Below are 13009 nucleotides of genomic sequence, written 5' to 3' on the forward strand. Positions count from 1 at the left end.
TCAAACGTTACTCGTTACATTTGACGCTAGATAGCCTATGATTCGCCTATTTTCCTTTGATTTCACGTCACCCCATAGCCTAATATTTGACATATCGTCGATTCAGGATCAAATCAAGAGTTTCCTCACTAGTTCACTATGACCCTTGCATAACGCCATAGAAAGATAAGTTGGAAGTATACAAAGAATGTGATCCAATACCCCCTAAAAAAAAATATATGGAATATCATGCAGTCGGTATAGCGGTCTTTTTTTGTTTTAGACGAATGGTCCGACCCTGCGCGAGAAAACGCTGGTACCATCATAAAATGTACGACCGCCTACCCCTTCCGGGTGAACGATAAGTGCATAGTGTGCGTCTACTGCCAGGAACTGTACGAGGACCCTGACATGTTCAGGGGGCACATGGACTCCGAGCATACGCACTTCAACGAGAAAGTAGCGTTCTACAACCTGCCCAAGCTAGAATTCATAAAGGCCGATTTGACAAATTTGACCTGCAGATTATGCGGGCAACGTTTTGAGACCCTCGAAATTGTCGCTGACCACTTGAAAGGCATACACGAGCAAGCTATAGACTTGAACGCTCGGCTCGGAGTCATGCCTTATGTACTGCGCAAGGATTCCTTCAACTGTGTAGTGTGTGCCAAGAGTTGCCCATCCCTGTTCCATCTCAATCGACACACGATAACTCATTTCTTGAGCTACGTGTGCCATTTTTGCGGGAAAAGCTATATCGCGACCACTGGGTTGCTGAGACACGTACGATCAAAACACCAGGAGTACAAAGTGTCTTGTCGGAGATGTGGCAAAGTCTTCCCGAACATGGAGGCTAAGGAGAAGCACAGGAGGACTGAAAAGTCGTGTATGCCGTACTGTTGCTCCAAGTGTCCAGAGAGATTCCACGATTGGAAGGTCAGGAAGCGTCACATGGAGACGGAGCACGGCCAGAGCAAGCGGATAGACCGTTGCGCCGACTGCAATATAACCTTTAGTAAGGGGAGCGCGTACTACCAACATTTCAAGCTGAAGCATTCCAAGGATTGCGTGGTGTGCAAACATTGCGGCATGAAGTTCATATGTCGGTCGCGGTACAAACGTCACTTGTCCACGCACGTTAGTTATACTGCGTAGTCGTTTTGTGGATAACTCGTTCGTTTTTTAGGGTTCCGTGACTCAAAAGGAAAATAGAAACCCTTATACGATCACTTCGTTGTCTGTCTGTCTGTTATGTCTGGCAAGAAACCTATAGGGTACTGCCCGTTGACCTAGAATCATGAAAAGCAGGTAGGTAGGTCTTATAGCAGAAGTAATTACCTTTAGTAAGGGGAGCGCGTACTACCAACATTTCAAGCTGAAGCATTCCAAGGATTGCGTGGTGTGCAAACATTGCGGCATGAAGTTCATATGTCGGTCGCGGTACAAACGTCACTTGTCCACGCACGTTAGTTATACTGCTTAGTCGTTTTGAGAACAACTCGTTCGTTTTTTAGGGTTCCGTATCTCAAAAGGAAAAAGAAACCCTTAAATCCTCACTTCGTTGTCTGTCTGTCTGTTATGTCTGGCAAGAAACCTATAGGGTACTGCCCGTTGACCTAGAATCATGAAATTTAGCAGGTAGGTAGGTCTTATAGCACAAGTAAAGGAAAAAATCTGAAAACCGTGAATTTGTGGCTACACCACAAAAAAAATTAAAATGTTTTCATGAACATATAATTAGTATTTTCAACTTTCAAAGTAATATACCAAGTGGGGTATCATATGAAATGGCTTTACCTGTACATTCTAAAACAGATTTTTATTTATTTTTACGCATAATAGTTTTTGATTTATATTGAAAAATGTCGGCAAAAATACCCGAGTACGGAACCCTCAGTGCGCGAGTCTTGCTCGCACTTGTCCGGTTTTATTTTGTTAAAGATAGGATTATGAATTTTAACTTGTGATTGACTATAAAGCTGAGATGTATAGAGTGTACTTTTGCTTTGCTCAGATTTTACTTAGAGTTAAAGCGAGACAGAGTTATGGCCTGACAAAAATCTGTCTCGTTTTATCTCTAAGTCATTTCTGAGCAAAGTCAAATACTCTCTATAAATCTGAGCCTAAGAAGCTAATTTGTTGGGCTTGATGTAGGCTGAAAATATACATTGCGCGTGTTTTGAATTTTTTTACAAACGAAACTGGACTTTATCACCAGCATGTAATGCAAAAATTTGTGTAGATCAAATTTTCTTACGCCGCTTTTTCCTATTGTTTCACACAAAGATAATTACTTTGAAACGAAAACGAATATTCTAGAAAAGACGAATTTTTTCGTTGTACCTACAATGCATAATGTAATGTATATAAAATAAAGCATACCGACTTTGGAATATTTTTGTAAAAATACGCGTTCTGTGAATATCAACTTTTTTTTACGTTAGTAACATTTAACAGGGCTCTCTCCGTCACTTACTTCATACAATCGTAGTCCCAATTTCATTTGAATATTAAGCAACCGAATTTTCATGAAATTTTCGCAGACATATTGTAGAAACCTGTATCTGTGCCTGTGATGTTTTAGATTTTTCTAAAAATATGTAGTTTTAAAATTACAGGGGCTCAAAGATTTGTATGTGAATTTTTAAGACCGCGTAACTTTGGAACCGAATATTTTAACGGAAATCTGGAAAACCACAGGCAGAGATATTAGTTCCCGGAACGTTTCTACAAAATTCCATTGAGTATGATTGGTTAGTATTCCAATGAGTGACGAACTACGTTTGTATGGAGCGAGTGGCGGAGAGATTGCTCTTAAGTATCAGAAAAATGTAAAACATTAATTTGCCGCTTTCGATACAAACTACCTTTAAATAAGCACAAGATGGCTACCTTTTCGGCCATATTGAATTTTATTGTACTTTATGTAAATTAAGATTTTAGATGAATAAATATCTCTACTCATAACTAAATTGTCGTTTTTGTCACTCCGCTAAACCTTTTTCAACAGCAGTAAATGCATATAATCATTCAAATTCAAATTCAATGATTTATTCAATAAAATGTAGGTACAATATGTTGTGATAATGTGTAAATAATGTTTTAAATTAAATTAAATACAAATAAAAATAAAGACTAAAATATTAAGTAAAGAAAGACATACATAGACACAAGCAAAGTATAAAATAATAGTTAAATAAAGATCAAAAATGTCAACATTATAATATAAAAACCATATAAAAACAAATCAATTATTATTAACAACTCAAAATATCCTTGTCTGTTAGGTAATGCTTAATGTCATAATATATTTTGTTTTGGTTAATCGGATATGCAAGCTGTAGATAATACCGCTCCCACGTTGGTTTGTTCAGCCATATTAGGACAGGATGGTTAAGCTGGATGCGACGAGTCTGCCCGCGAAATTCAAATTTAATTTGGTTTTTCGGAATCTGTAAACTAATACGACAAAGTAGGCTTATCTCCAAAAAAAAACTATTTTTGACTTTTCTATATTTTCATATGCACAGGACACCGGCTACATCCATAAATACAGTTTTAACTCTACCTACTAGAAATGCAAATGATTATAAAGTTATTCAAGTATAATAGAATTTGAAGGACGTAACAATCTTTGTAAATATATTTATTTATTTTATTTATTTATTTCATTGCTGTCATGTACTAATAACTATATAACTTAAAGCTAGATAAGTATAGTTACATGACGCCCTGTCAGGGCATCGCAATTTACAATATATTAATTACATTTATTATACACAATCATTTCAATCATTATAAATTAAGATTAATTTTAATGTTACATAATTATTAAATTATTAAATTAGTAACGCTAAATAAATTAAATAAATAGTTTCTATTTGTAGGTATGTCATGTAGTGAGTAATAGGTATGTCAAATTAAAACTAAGTTTACAGATTCAAGAACCAACAGTACATAATTTATCGTGGAATTGAGGTCATATACGTAAAAGTAGGTGCAGTTAGTTACGAAAAAAGTTCATTTATGTCATAAAAACAATTTAGTGTGAGCCATTGTTTGAGTTTTCGCCTATATATAGCATCTTGTTCGTAGGAACAATTTGCTCGCTCTACCTTATGCTTACCCCCGCACTATACAGACTACCAGTACCCAGTTAAGCAACTTAAAGTTACATTATAGTGAAAGGAGCTTTGTTTCTCTTTGTTCTAGCGGGGGATTGGTTAATCACGGCGCGACGAAACGCTAAGGTAGTTTTGAAATACACGACAATGTATCCGTTTAGGATACCCAGTAATGCCATGGTTTGCGTGTACTGCTGCGAGCAGGTGGACGACCCGGCCGCTTACCGGCAGCACATGCGGGACGAGCACAAGACCTTCAACGTGGACACCGCCTTCGCCCACACGCCCAACAACTACACAGAGTTCCTCAAGGTGGACTGCAGCGAGCTGGCGTGCAGGATCTGCGACCAGCCCTTCGAGAACATCCCCTCCATCGCGCAACACATCGCCAAGGACCACGGCAAAGACGTCAACCTCAACGTCGAAGTCGGGATGCAGATGTTCAAACTGGGGCCGGAGAAATGGGTTTGCGCGCTCTGCAAAGTGAAACTGCCGAGCCTGCGAGAGCTCAGCCGCCACACCAGCTGCCACTACCACAAGTACACGTGCGAAACGTGTGGCAAATCGTACATCAACAAGGAAAACCTGCAACGACACATTCAGTACGCGCACAGCAATTTCAAAATCTGTATAAAGTGCAAGAGAAGTTTCATATCCGTCCAGGAGCGACGGAAACACGTGGTGGATTCCCCCAAATGCTGGCCGTTCTCTTGCCCTCAATGCGGACAGAGGTTCTTAACCAGACGGATCAAGGGAGACCACATGAGAGAAGCTCACGGTCAAGTCCCAACGAGTTACACTTGCCCGGATTGTGGCCAAGTCTTCGACAAGTGGCACCACTATAGAGCTCATTTCGTCCTATCTCATACGAATGATACGTACCCGTGTTCGTTTTGTAAGCTCAAGTTTGATTCCAAACGTAATCTCGCGGAACACGTGGTGATTCATACGAAGGAGAAATCATTTCCGTGTCCGGTTTGCTCCAAAACGTTTTCGAGGAAGAAGAATTTGGCCCAGCACAGTTGGGTCCACAGTGAATATAAGCGATTCGAATGCACTCTTTGCAACCGGCAATTCAACCAGCGTGTCAGTTGGAAAACTCATATGAAACATTACCATCCGGAGCTGGTCAATTTCTGACCTGATGGTACGGTGGAAGATGAACAGTTGTGATTCGATGCGTCGATTTTATTGCACGTAAATTATTCGGTTGCTAAAATAAAATTAGTGGCAGAAATGGAGATTTTTTTTTATTTGTACCAGAAAGTTGTAACAATAAAGAGAAAAAGAAAGAAAAAGTGGACAGGGAAGCACTTATCTCTATAAGAGATCTCTACCAGTGACCCTTGGCAGTGCGAGAGGTTGTAAAAAGAAGTAAAATAGGTACAACAATGTAGAAAGAATTCATGCAGAATTTAGGTTGATACTGCAAGGATAACTTCGCTTCCTCTATTAGAAAAATCGTTTCAGTATATTTTAGAAATACGTATATGAACCCCGTAACCCTATTTTTTTTTTAAATTTAACTAAGTGGCCTATGTAACGCGAAACAAGCATAGCATTTGAAAACTGAAATAACTAATTGAGCTCTGGTAGTAAATGAACTCTCTTAATCCAACTTTCTACTGATTATAACAACTACTCTAATGTACATAATGTTATTATTGTCTTGAGGCAAATGGAGTCTTGTAAATTACTTCCTACTTTTCTGTATATTTATTACCCAATCTTTACTTTGTTGGCTATAATCTTCTAATTTTGCAAGCAATATTTCATATATAGTAATAATTCCTAGATATTCTTGCCCAGGTTTTCTCAATAGAATTGCTTGCAGGATCAAATGGTAAACTACATGTTGGCTAGAATGAATCAAATGTTTTTTTATTCTTGAATTACTAACGGTTAGCTGTTTTTTTTATTTTATATTACCTAGACCCTTACTCGTTTATTCAATCAATTCGGACATACTAAGGGATGGCCATACAGAATGGACTCAGACTGGAATCCAACTGCATAAGGGAGCAAAAATATTAAATGAACTTAAATATATGCAAGCATTCAAATATCATTTTAACTAAACCCACTTAGCAATAGAACATATTAAAACGGAAAGCTGGAAGATGAAGAACGGAGTATCAATAATTTGGTTTGGAAACGAACAAGTGAATGACCAAGGGCATTTCTTTTTGTTCTAGACAAAAGTGATGCGTATTACATGGCGCGGCGCAACGCGGAGTATATCGTGAGATTAACCACAGCGTACCCGTTCAGGCTCCCAGAGGATTCCATGGTTTGTGTGTACTGCGGGGAGAGTTACGAGGATCCCACCATGTACAGAAAGCACATGGACGAGGAGCATCAGACCTTCAATGTGCGAATGGCGTTCGTCCACTGCCACGAGGGCTTCATTAAAGTGGATTGCACGGAACTCCAGTGCCGCCTTTGCACGGAACCATTCCAAAAACTCGAAGACATCGCCCAGCACTTGTACCACAAACACGAACAGCCCATCGACCTATCATTCGAACTCGGCATGCAACCGTTCAAACTAGAAAAAGATAAGTTAGCCTGCGCGATTTGCTACTCGAAATCTCTGTGCCTCCGACAGCTGAGTCGACACACCCAGTCCCATTTCCTAAAATACACGTGCGAAGCGTGCGGAAAATCATACGCGACGATAACAACCCTGAAGCACCACATAACATACTCCCACACGGGACAGGAAAGGATTTGCAGGAAGTGCAAAAAGACTTTCAATTCGCTAACGGAGAAGAGAGACCATTTGAGCGGTTCGAAGCGATGCTGGTCGCACTTGTGCCACATTTGCGGCGAAAGATTCTTGAGTTGGACGATTAAACAGACGCATTTATCCGAAGTCCACGGTGCCCCAAAAAGGACGTACGTTTGCCCGGAGTGCGGGGAAGTGTTCCCTGACAGAAAGAAGTATAGGGTTCACTTCAAAATTCTCCACACGGACGACAACTTTGTGTGCACGTGTTGTGGACTCAAGTTTGACACGAAACGCAATTTAGAAAACCACAGAGTGATTCATACGAAGGAAAAGTTGTTCCCTTGCCCGGTTTGCTCGAAGTCATTCCCGCGTAAGAAGAATTTGGTCCAGCATATGTGGATTCATAGCGAGCTGAAGAGATTTAGCTGTACTTTATGCAATAAACAGTTCAACCAGAGGGTTAGTTGGAAAACTCATATGAAATCTTACCATCCGGATTTGGTTGATTATCAGGGCATGCAGAACAATAAGGCGAAAATGGTACTTACGGTTTTGAAGAATGACTGATAAGATAAAGTGTTTTAACTTAGAATTTTTCGACTGGAGAAACTGGAGAAGGTTCTCAATTAAACGAGTATTTTTGGCATATAGGGTCTGCTAGAGATTTCACAAGTTTTATTTAATGCAACGTATCATGAACCGATCCATAAATTTTTTTGGTTAAATAGAGTTTTATTGGTTAAATGAAATCTTATTAAAAGTGATGGAAATCACTGTTGAATCGCACAATTTTTTTTTTTTTCTCTCTCGTCTGGCTTTACAAAGATTAGCCAATGTCAAGTTTGTAGTTATTTGTAACAAGTTAGTTAAACTATACAAGTATGGACCCCGTCTGTGCCGGCGCTCGCCGACACACGCACGGCACCCCCTTAGAGCGCTTTCCAGACAGTTTTAACAAAAAAAAAAAAAAAAAACTCCAAAAAGGCAGAGCACGCCCGCCAGCTAACACCAACACAGACGAAGTCCATATTTTATATTACGATATATTTTTTTACAATTATGTATGATAACAATCGTTTCTTTTAAATTGTTATGCAACAGATTTTGGTTTATGGAATATTTTTTTTTTAATGTATTGAATTTAATTGGAATTGGTAAAGTATATCAATATAATCAATGATAAGTCAATCATTGGCAGTTGTTTAGTTTTTAGCATTTTGAGCAGTGATAAAGCAATTTTAGTTGTTTAATTTTTAAGGAATTGGCGCATTTTTTACCCATAGGTAAATCTACTAGCAATCTAATTAAATATGGGTCTTTGAAATATTTAGGAATGCGAGTTTAAATTCCACAGTATACTTTCTTGACTTCCACTAGATTTGGTAGTGGGAAACCGCAGAATGCATAATTGTAATAGAAGTAGTTTGTCTTAATGACTAGTCTATTTTCTAATCCCAAAGACTAAAATGACATCTGGAAATGTCAAACTTTAAAATAATGATACCAGCTTAACAGAAATAGTGTTGTCCAGGTTTTAAATCTATACTTATAATATTGTTAGTAAAATAACATGTCGTGCATAATGAGTAAAATAAATATACGAAATGTGTTATTTTGAGATTAAAAAGTAGCACTGATCAGTTATCACATACATATTATTTGAAAGACTTAAAGGTTTTATTGGTAACAAAAAATACAAAAAATAATTCCATCCTTATGTCGTCGACATTCCATCTACACGCACGAAACGTTTTGCGTCTTCATTCCTCATACGCATGGCTAAGGTTTGGAATACTCTTCCGCGATCAGTGTTTCCTACCAATTACAATCCGGGTATCTTTAAAACAAGAGTGAATAGGCACCTTCTAGGTAAACGCGTCCCATCTTAGACCACATCATCACTTTCCATCAGGTGTGATTGTGGTCAAGCGCTTACCTATAGTGAATTTAAAAAAAAAAAAAACCCAAGGAATTTTTAATACTATGTAAAACTTATAAATTCAGAATCAAGCTATACTTATTTCGTTTGAATTGGAATTATTTTCAACAAACTGTTGTCTAACAGATGATACCAGCTTAACAGAAATAGTTGTTGTCTCATACACATTTGACAAAAATTCTACAAATATTTATCGGTAAGAATCGATTGCACCACATCACTATTAAAGAGTCACTCATTAAAACGTCACGAAACGTCATTTTGGTCTCCGGGATTAAAAACAGACAGACAGACAGACAGACAACAAAGTGATCCTATAAGGGTGCCGTTTTTGCTTTTGACGTACGGAACCCTAAAGACTATAGTGAAGCATCAGTTATTGTACATACGTGTATTTGGATAGCGTTACATTTTAAAATCGGAAGGAATCCTAAAGAAAGCGTTTTTTAGACCCAATATTAACAAGGCTCTCTCCGTCACTCGCTTCATACAACCGTAGTTCCAATTTCATTTGAATATTAAGCAACCAAAGTCCATGAAATGCAGACATTTTCTAGAAACTAATATCTGTGTCTGTGGTGTTTTAGATTTTTCTAAAAGTATGTTGTTTTAAAATTACAGGGGCTCAAAGATTTGTATGTAAATTTTTAAGACTGCGTAACTTTGAAATTGAATATTTTAACAGAAATCTAGAAAACCACAAACATAGATATTAGGTTTCTAGAATATGTCTGCAAAATTTCATGGACTTTGGTTGCTTAATATTCAAATGAAGTTGGAACTACGTTTGTATGAAGCGAGTGACGGTGAGACCCCTCTTGAATAATACATAGATGATAGACAATATCAATGTATAGTTAATTATTAAACCCCGTTATCTTGTCGCATTCAGAGACGTCATTACAGACATGGGGTAAGTGAGGGACATGACGGCATATTTACAAACTTTAAAGAAATTATAACGATATAAAAAAAAAATCAACCTAAGTTTATTGAAAACTGATTGTAGGTCATAGCACAAGTAAAGGAAAAAAACCGAAAACCGTGAATTTGGGGTTACAGCACAAATAAAATTAAAATGTGTTCATTTTCAGAGTAAGGTAACTATATCAAGTGGGGTATCATATTAAAGGGCTCTATCTGTACATTCTAAAAAAAGATTTTCATTTGTTTTTGTTCATAATAGTTTTTGATTTATCGTGCAAAATGAAATGACATGAATGAAATGATAATTAAAAATATCCGAGTACGGAACCCTCGGTGCGCGAGTCAGTCTGACTCTTACTTGTCTGGTTTTTAACCCCCGACCCAAAAAGAGGGGTCTTATAAGTTTGACATGTGCATCTATGTATCTGTCTGTGGCATCGTAGCTCCTAAAGTAATGAACCGATTTTAATTTAGTTTTTTTTTTTTTTTTGAAAGGGGGCTTCTTGATTGAGAGTGTTCTTAGCTATAATCCAAGAAAATCGGTTCAGCCGTTTGCAAGTTATCAGCTCTTTTCTAGTTACTGTAAACTGTGTCGGGGGTGTTATAAATTTTTAATTTACACTTGTTTTATATCTTGTCGTAAACCTGAAGTTTTTAATTGTGTCATCTTGTCCTAACCTACCCCTTATCTGTCTTGAGACTTGAAGTTTATGAATGCTACAAAACAACGGGGGATAGATATTATTTTATTGATTGAATGAAATGTTATGTTGATGTATCTATGTGTTTTCGTTGAATAGTTTATATTGTGAGAACGATTGTACAGGATAAAATAATTTTATTATCAATTAGTATGAAAATAAACAATTTTAATCTATTGCCTGATTTTCAATACTACCCCCAACATGTGGAAACAAATATCAAAAGAATGCAATTTAGGCAGCGTCATTTAGACACTAACAACCGATTTTCAATCGATAAATAGACTGTAACTGAGGAAGTTCTTTTAACTTCTTTTATTATAGAAATTGGAGGATGCCTGCGGCTCCGCCCGCGTGCATTTTGTTTTTTTTTTTAAATCCCGTAGGAACTCTTCAATTTTCCGGGATATAAAGTAGCCTATGTCCTTCCTCGGGATGTATCCCAAGTCTGTACCAAATTTCATTAAAATCGGTTCAGTGGTTGGTCCGTGAAAACGTAGCAGACAGACAGACACACACTTTCGCATTTATAATATTAGTAAGGATATATCAAAACGTCAATATTGCTCGGTATAAGATTATTTGGCCATTGAAAAATCCGGTACCAAATCACACTAATATTATAAAGGCGAAAGTTTGTATGTGTGTGTGTGTGTGTGTGTTTATTACTCTTTCACGCAATAACTACTGAATGGATTTGGCTGAAATTTGGAACGGAGATAGTTAATATCCTGGATTAGCACATAGGCTACTTTTATCCTGGAAAATCAAAGAGTTCCGACGGGATTTTAAAAAACCGAAATCCACGCGGGCGAAGCCGCGGGCATCTTCTAGTTATTAGAATAAATAAAAAATACATAAAATTAATTGATTCATTTTTTGACGAACTTTTTCAAAGCTATTTATGCAACTTAAGTTTTGAAGTTATGCTACATATTATACATAGGGTTTACATAGTTATTTATGCTTAGCGAAATATTGCAAAAAATTAAACCAGAAGATTTAATAGTCCTTTACCAAGCTCTCAACGTATGCCAACAGAAGAAACTGGCACATAGAGACTAGTACTGCTAAAGAGCCAGAAAACCAGAGAAAGTGAGTAAACCAGAAAATTGACCAAAGGCATTTCTGTCTGTTCTAGACGAGAATCGTCCGTTATCCCTCGCCAGACGCAATGCCGCTGTCATGGTGACATATACGACCGCCTACCCCTTCAGGTTGCCAGAGACGTCCATTATGTGCGTGTATTGCTGCGATTCGTACACCGACTCGGCCCAATTCCGACACCATATGAATTCAGAGCACGGAACCTTCAAAGTGGAGGCGGCTTTCGCCCACTGTCCATACGAGGGTTACCTCAAAACAGACTGCACGGATCTCCGCTGCAGAACATGTGGCGAAAGCTTCAATAAAATTGAGGATGCTGCGAAACATTTGAACGATGTCCACGACCAGAAAATAAATTTCGATTTCCATTTGGGAATCCAACCGTACAAATTTGAGGGCGTGAAAGTGTTGTGTGGGGTTTGCGACAGGAACTTTTCTGGGCTCCGACCGCTCAGCCGCCACATGTCGACTCATTACCAGAACTTCACGTGTGCGGAGTGCGGGAAGTCCTACACTACTAATGGATCCCTCCAGCATCACATGAGGTTCACTCATATACCGGATGAGCGCATCTGCAGACATTGCAAGCAGACGTTCAGCTCGTTAGAAGCTAAGCGAGACCATATGGAGAATTCTCCCAAATGTTGGCGGTTCTCGTGCATCCAATGTGGCCAGAGGTTTATGCAACGGTCAGCTAAAGAGAAGCATTTGACAACCGTCCACGGTCAGGCATCAACAACTCATTCGTGTCCGGAATGCGACCAAGTTTTCACCTCCAGGAATTCGTATAGAGTCCATTTCGCGACCATGCACGCTGGCGTTAATTTCGTTTGCTCCTGGTGCGGAAGAAAGTTCAGTACCAAGCGTCATTTGGAACAGCACACAGTTGTTCATACCGGGGTTAAGCTATTCGATTGCTCGGTGTGCTCTAAGTCCTTCCCCAGAAAGTCCAATTTGGCGCAGCACATGTGGATTCACAGCGAACACAAACGCTTCGAATGCAACCTGTGCAATAAGCAATTCAACCAACGCGTTAGTTACGACTCCCATATGAAGGCACATCATGCCTAAATTCGAAACTGTTAATGAAATGATTTCTTTTTTTTGCGAAATGTGAGTAACAATGATGGTATATTGACAGGTCCTTGGTGCTTCACATTTTGCCATTTATGTATGGCGTGCAAAATATGTAATTAACTATTAGATACAATAAAAAATAAGAATATAAATTGAGATTGAAATGACCACGCAACCCATGACACTAAGATGTTACAATTGGTTAGGTACGCCAGTTCATTATTCTAAGAATTACAATATCAAAGTGTCCTAATCATTAAGGTAGGAAAAAAACGCTCATTCAATAACTTTGTCACATAATAACTTGACTTGATTTCTTGTTCCCATGTTGTATTTCCATAGAAACTGGTTACAGATTTTTCGGTTACTTGAAACTTATTAGACAGTTGAAATTTTACAGAAACGTGTGATTTGTATGACAATA

At 38.2% G+C, this 13009-nt stretch overlaps 1 protein-coding gene and 1 long non-coding RNA gene across 17 annotated transcripts in view; both read left to right on the forward strand.

Moving 5' to 3' along the window:
* The window catches only part of LOC123878542 (zinc finger protein 23-like), a 62757-nt gene that overhangs the window by 13916 nt on the left and 35832 nt on the right, over positions 1-13009 (forward strand). Inside the window, exons 5-6 of one of the 16 annotated variants that reach the window (XR_006798841.1) lie at positions 4192-5296; positions 6299-6403. The exons of 10 other annotated variants lie outside the window; for them this stretch is intronic. Coding sequence is in view for 5 of the 6 variants with exons in the window: in XM_045925763.1 (XP_045781719.1) it covers positions 6299-7401 (1103 nt within the window). In the remaining variant the exon portion in view is untranslated. Of the gene's footprint in view, positions 1-262; positions 1197-4191; positions 5335-6298; positions 7653-11542; positions 12609-13009 lie in introns of those variants that run through there. 5 more of the 16 variants (XM_045925771.1, XM_045925763.1, XM_045925767.1 and 2 more) reach the window with 5 other exon arrangements.
* On the forward strand, positions 8803-9001 carry LOC123878562. The gene is made up of 2 exons (XR_006798844.1): positions 8803-8887; positions 8924-9001. It is a non-coding gene; the product is annotated as an uncharacterized LOC123878562 (long non-coding RNA).

The sequence above is a fragment of the Maniola jurtina genome, chromosome 26, assembly GCF_905333055.1.
Source record: "Maniola jurtina chromosome 26, ilManJurt1.1, whole genome shotgun sequence".
Classification (NCBI taxonomy): domain Eukaryota; kingdom Metazoa; phylum Arthropoda; class Insecta; order Lepidoptera; family Nymphalidae; genus Maniola; species Maniola jurtina.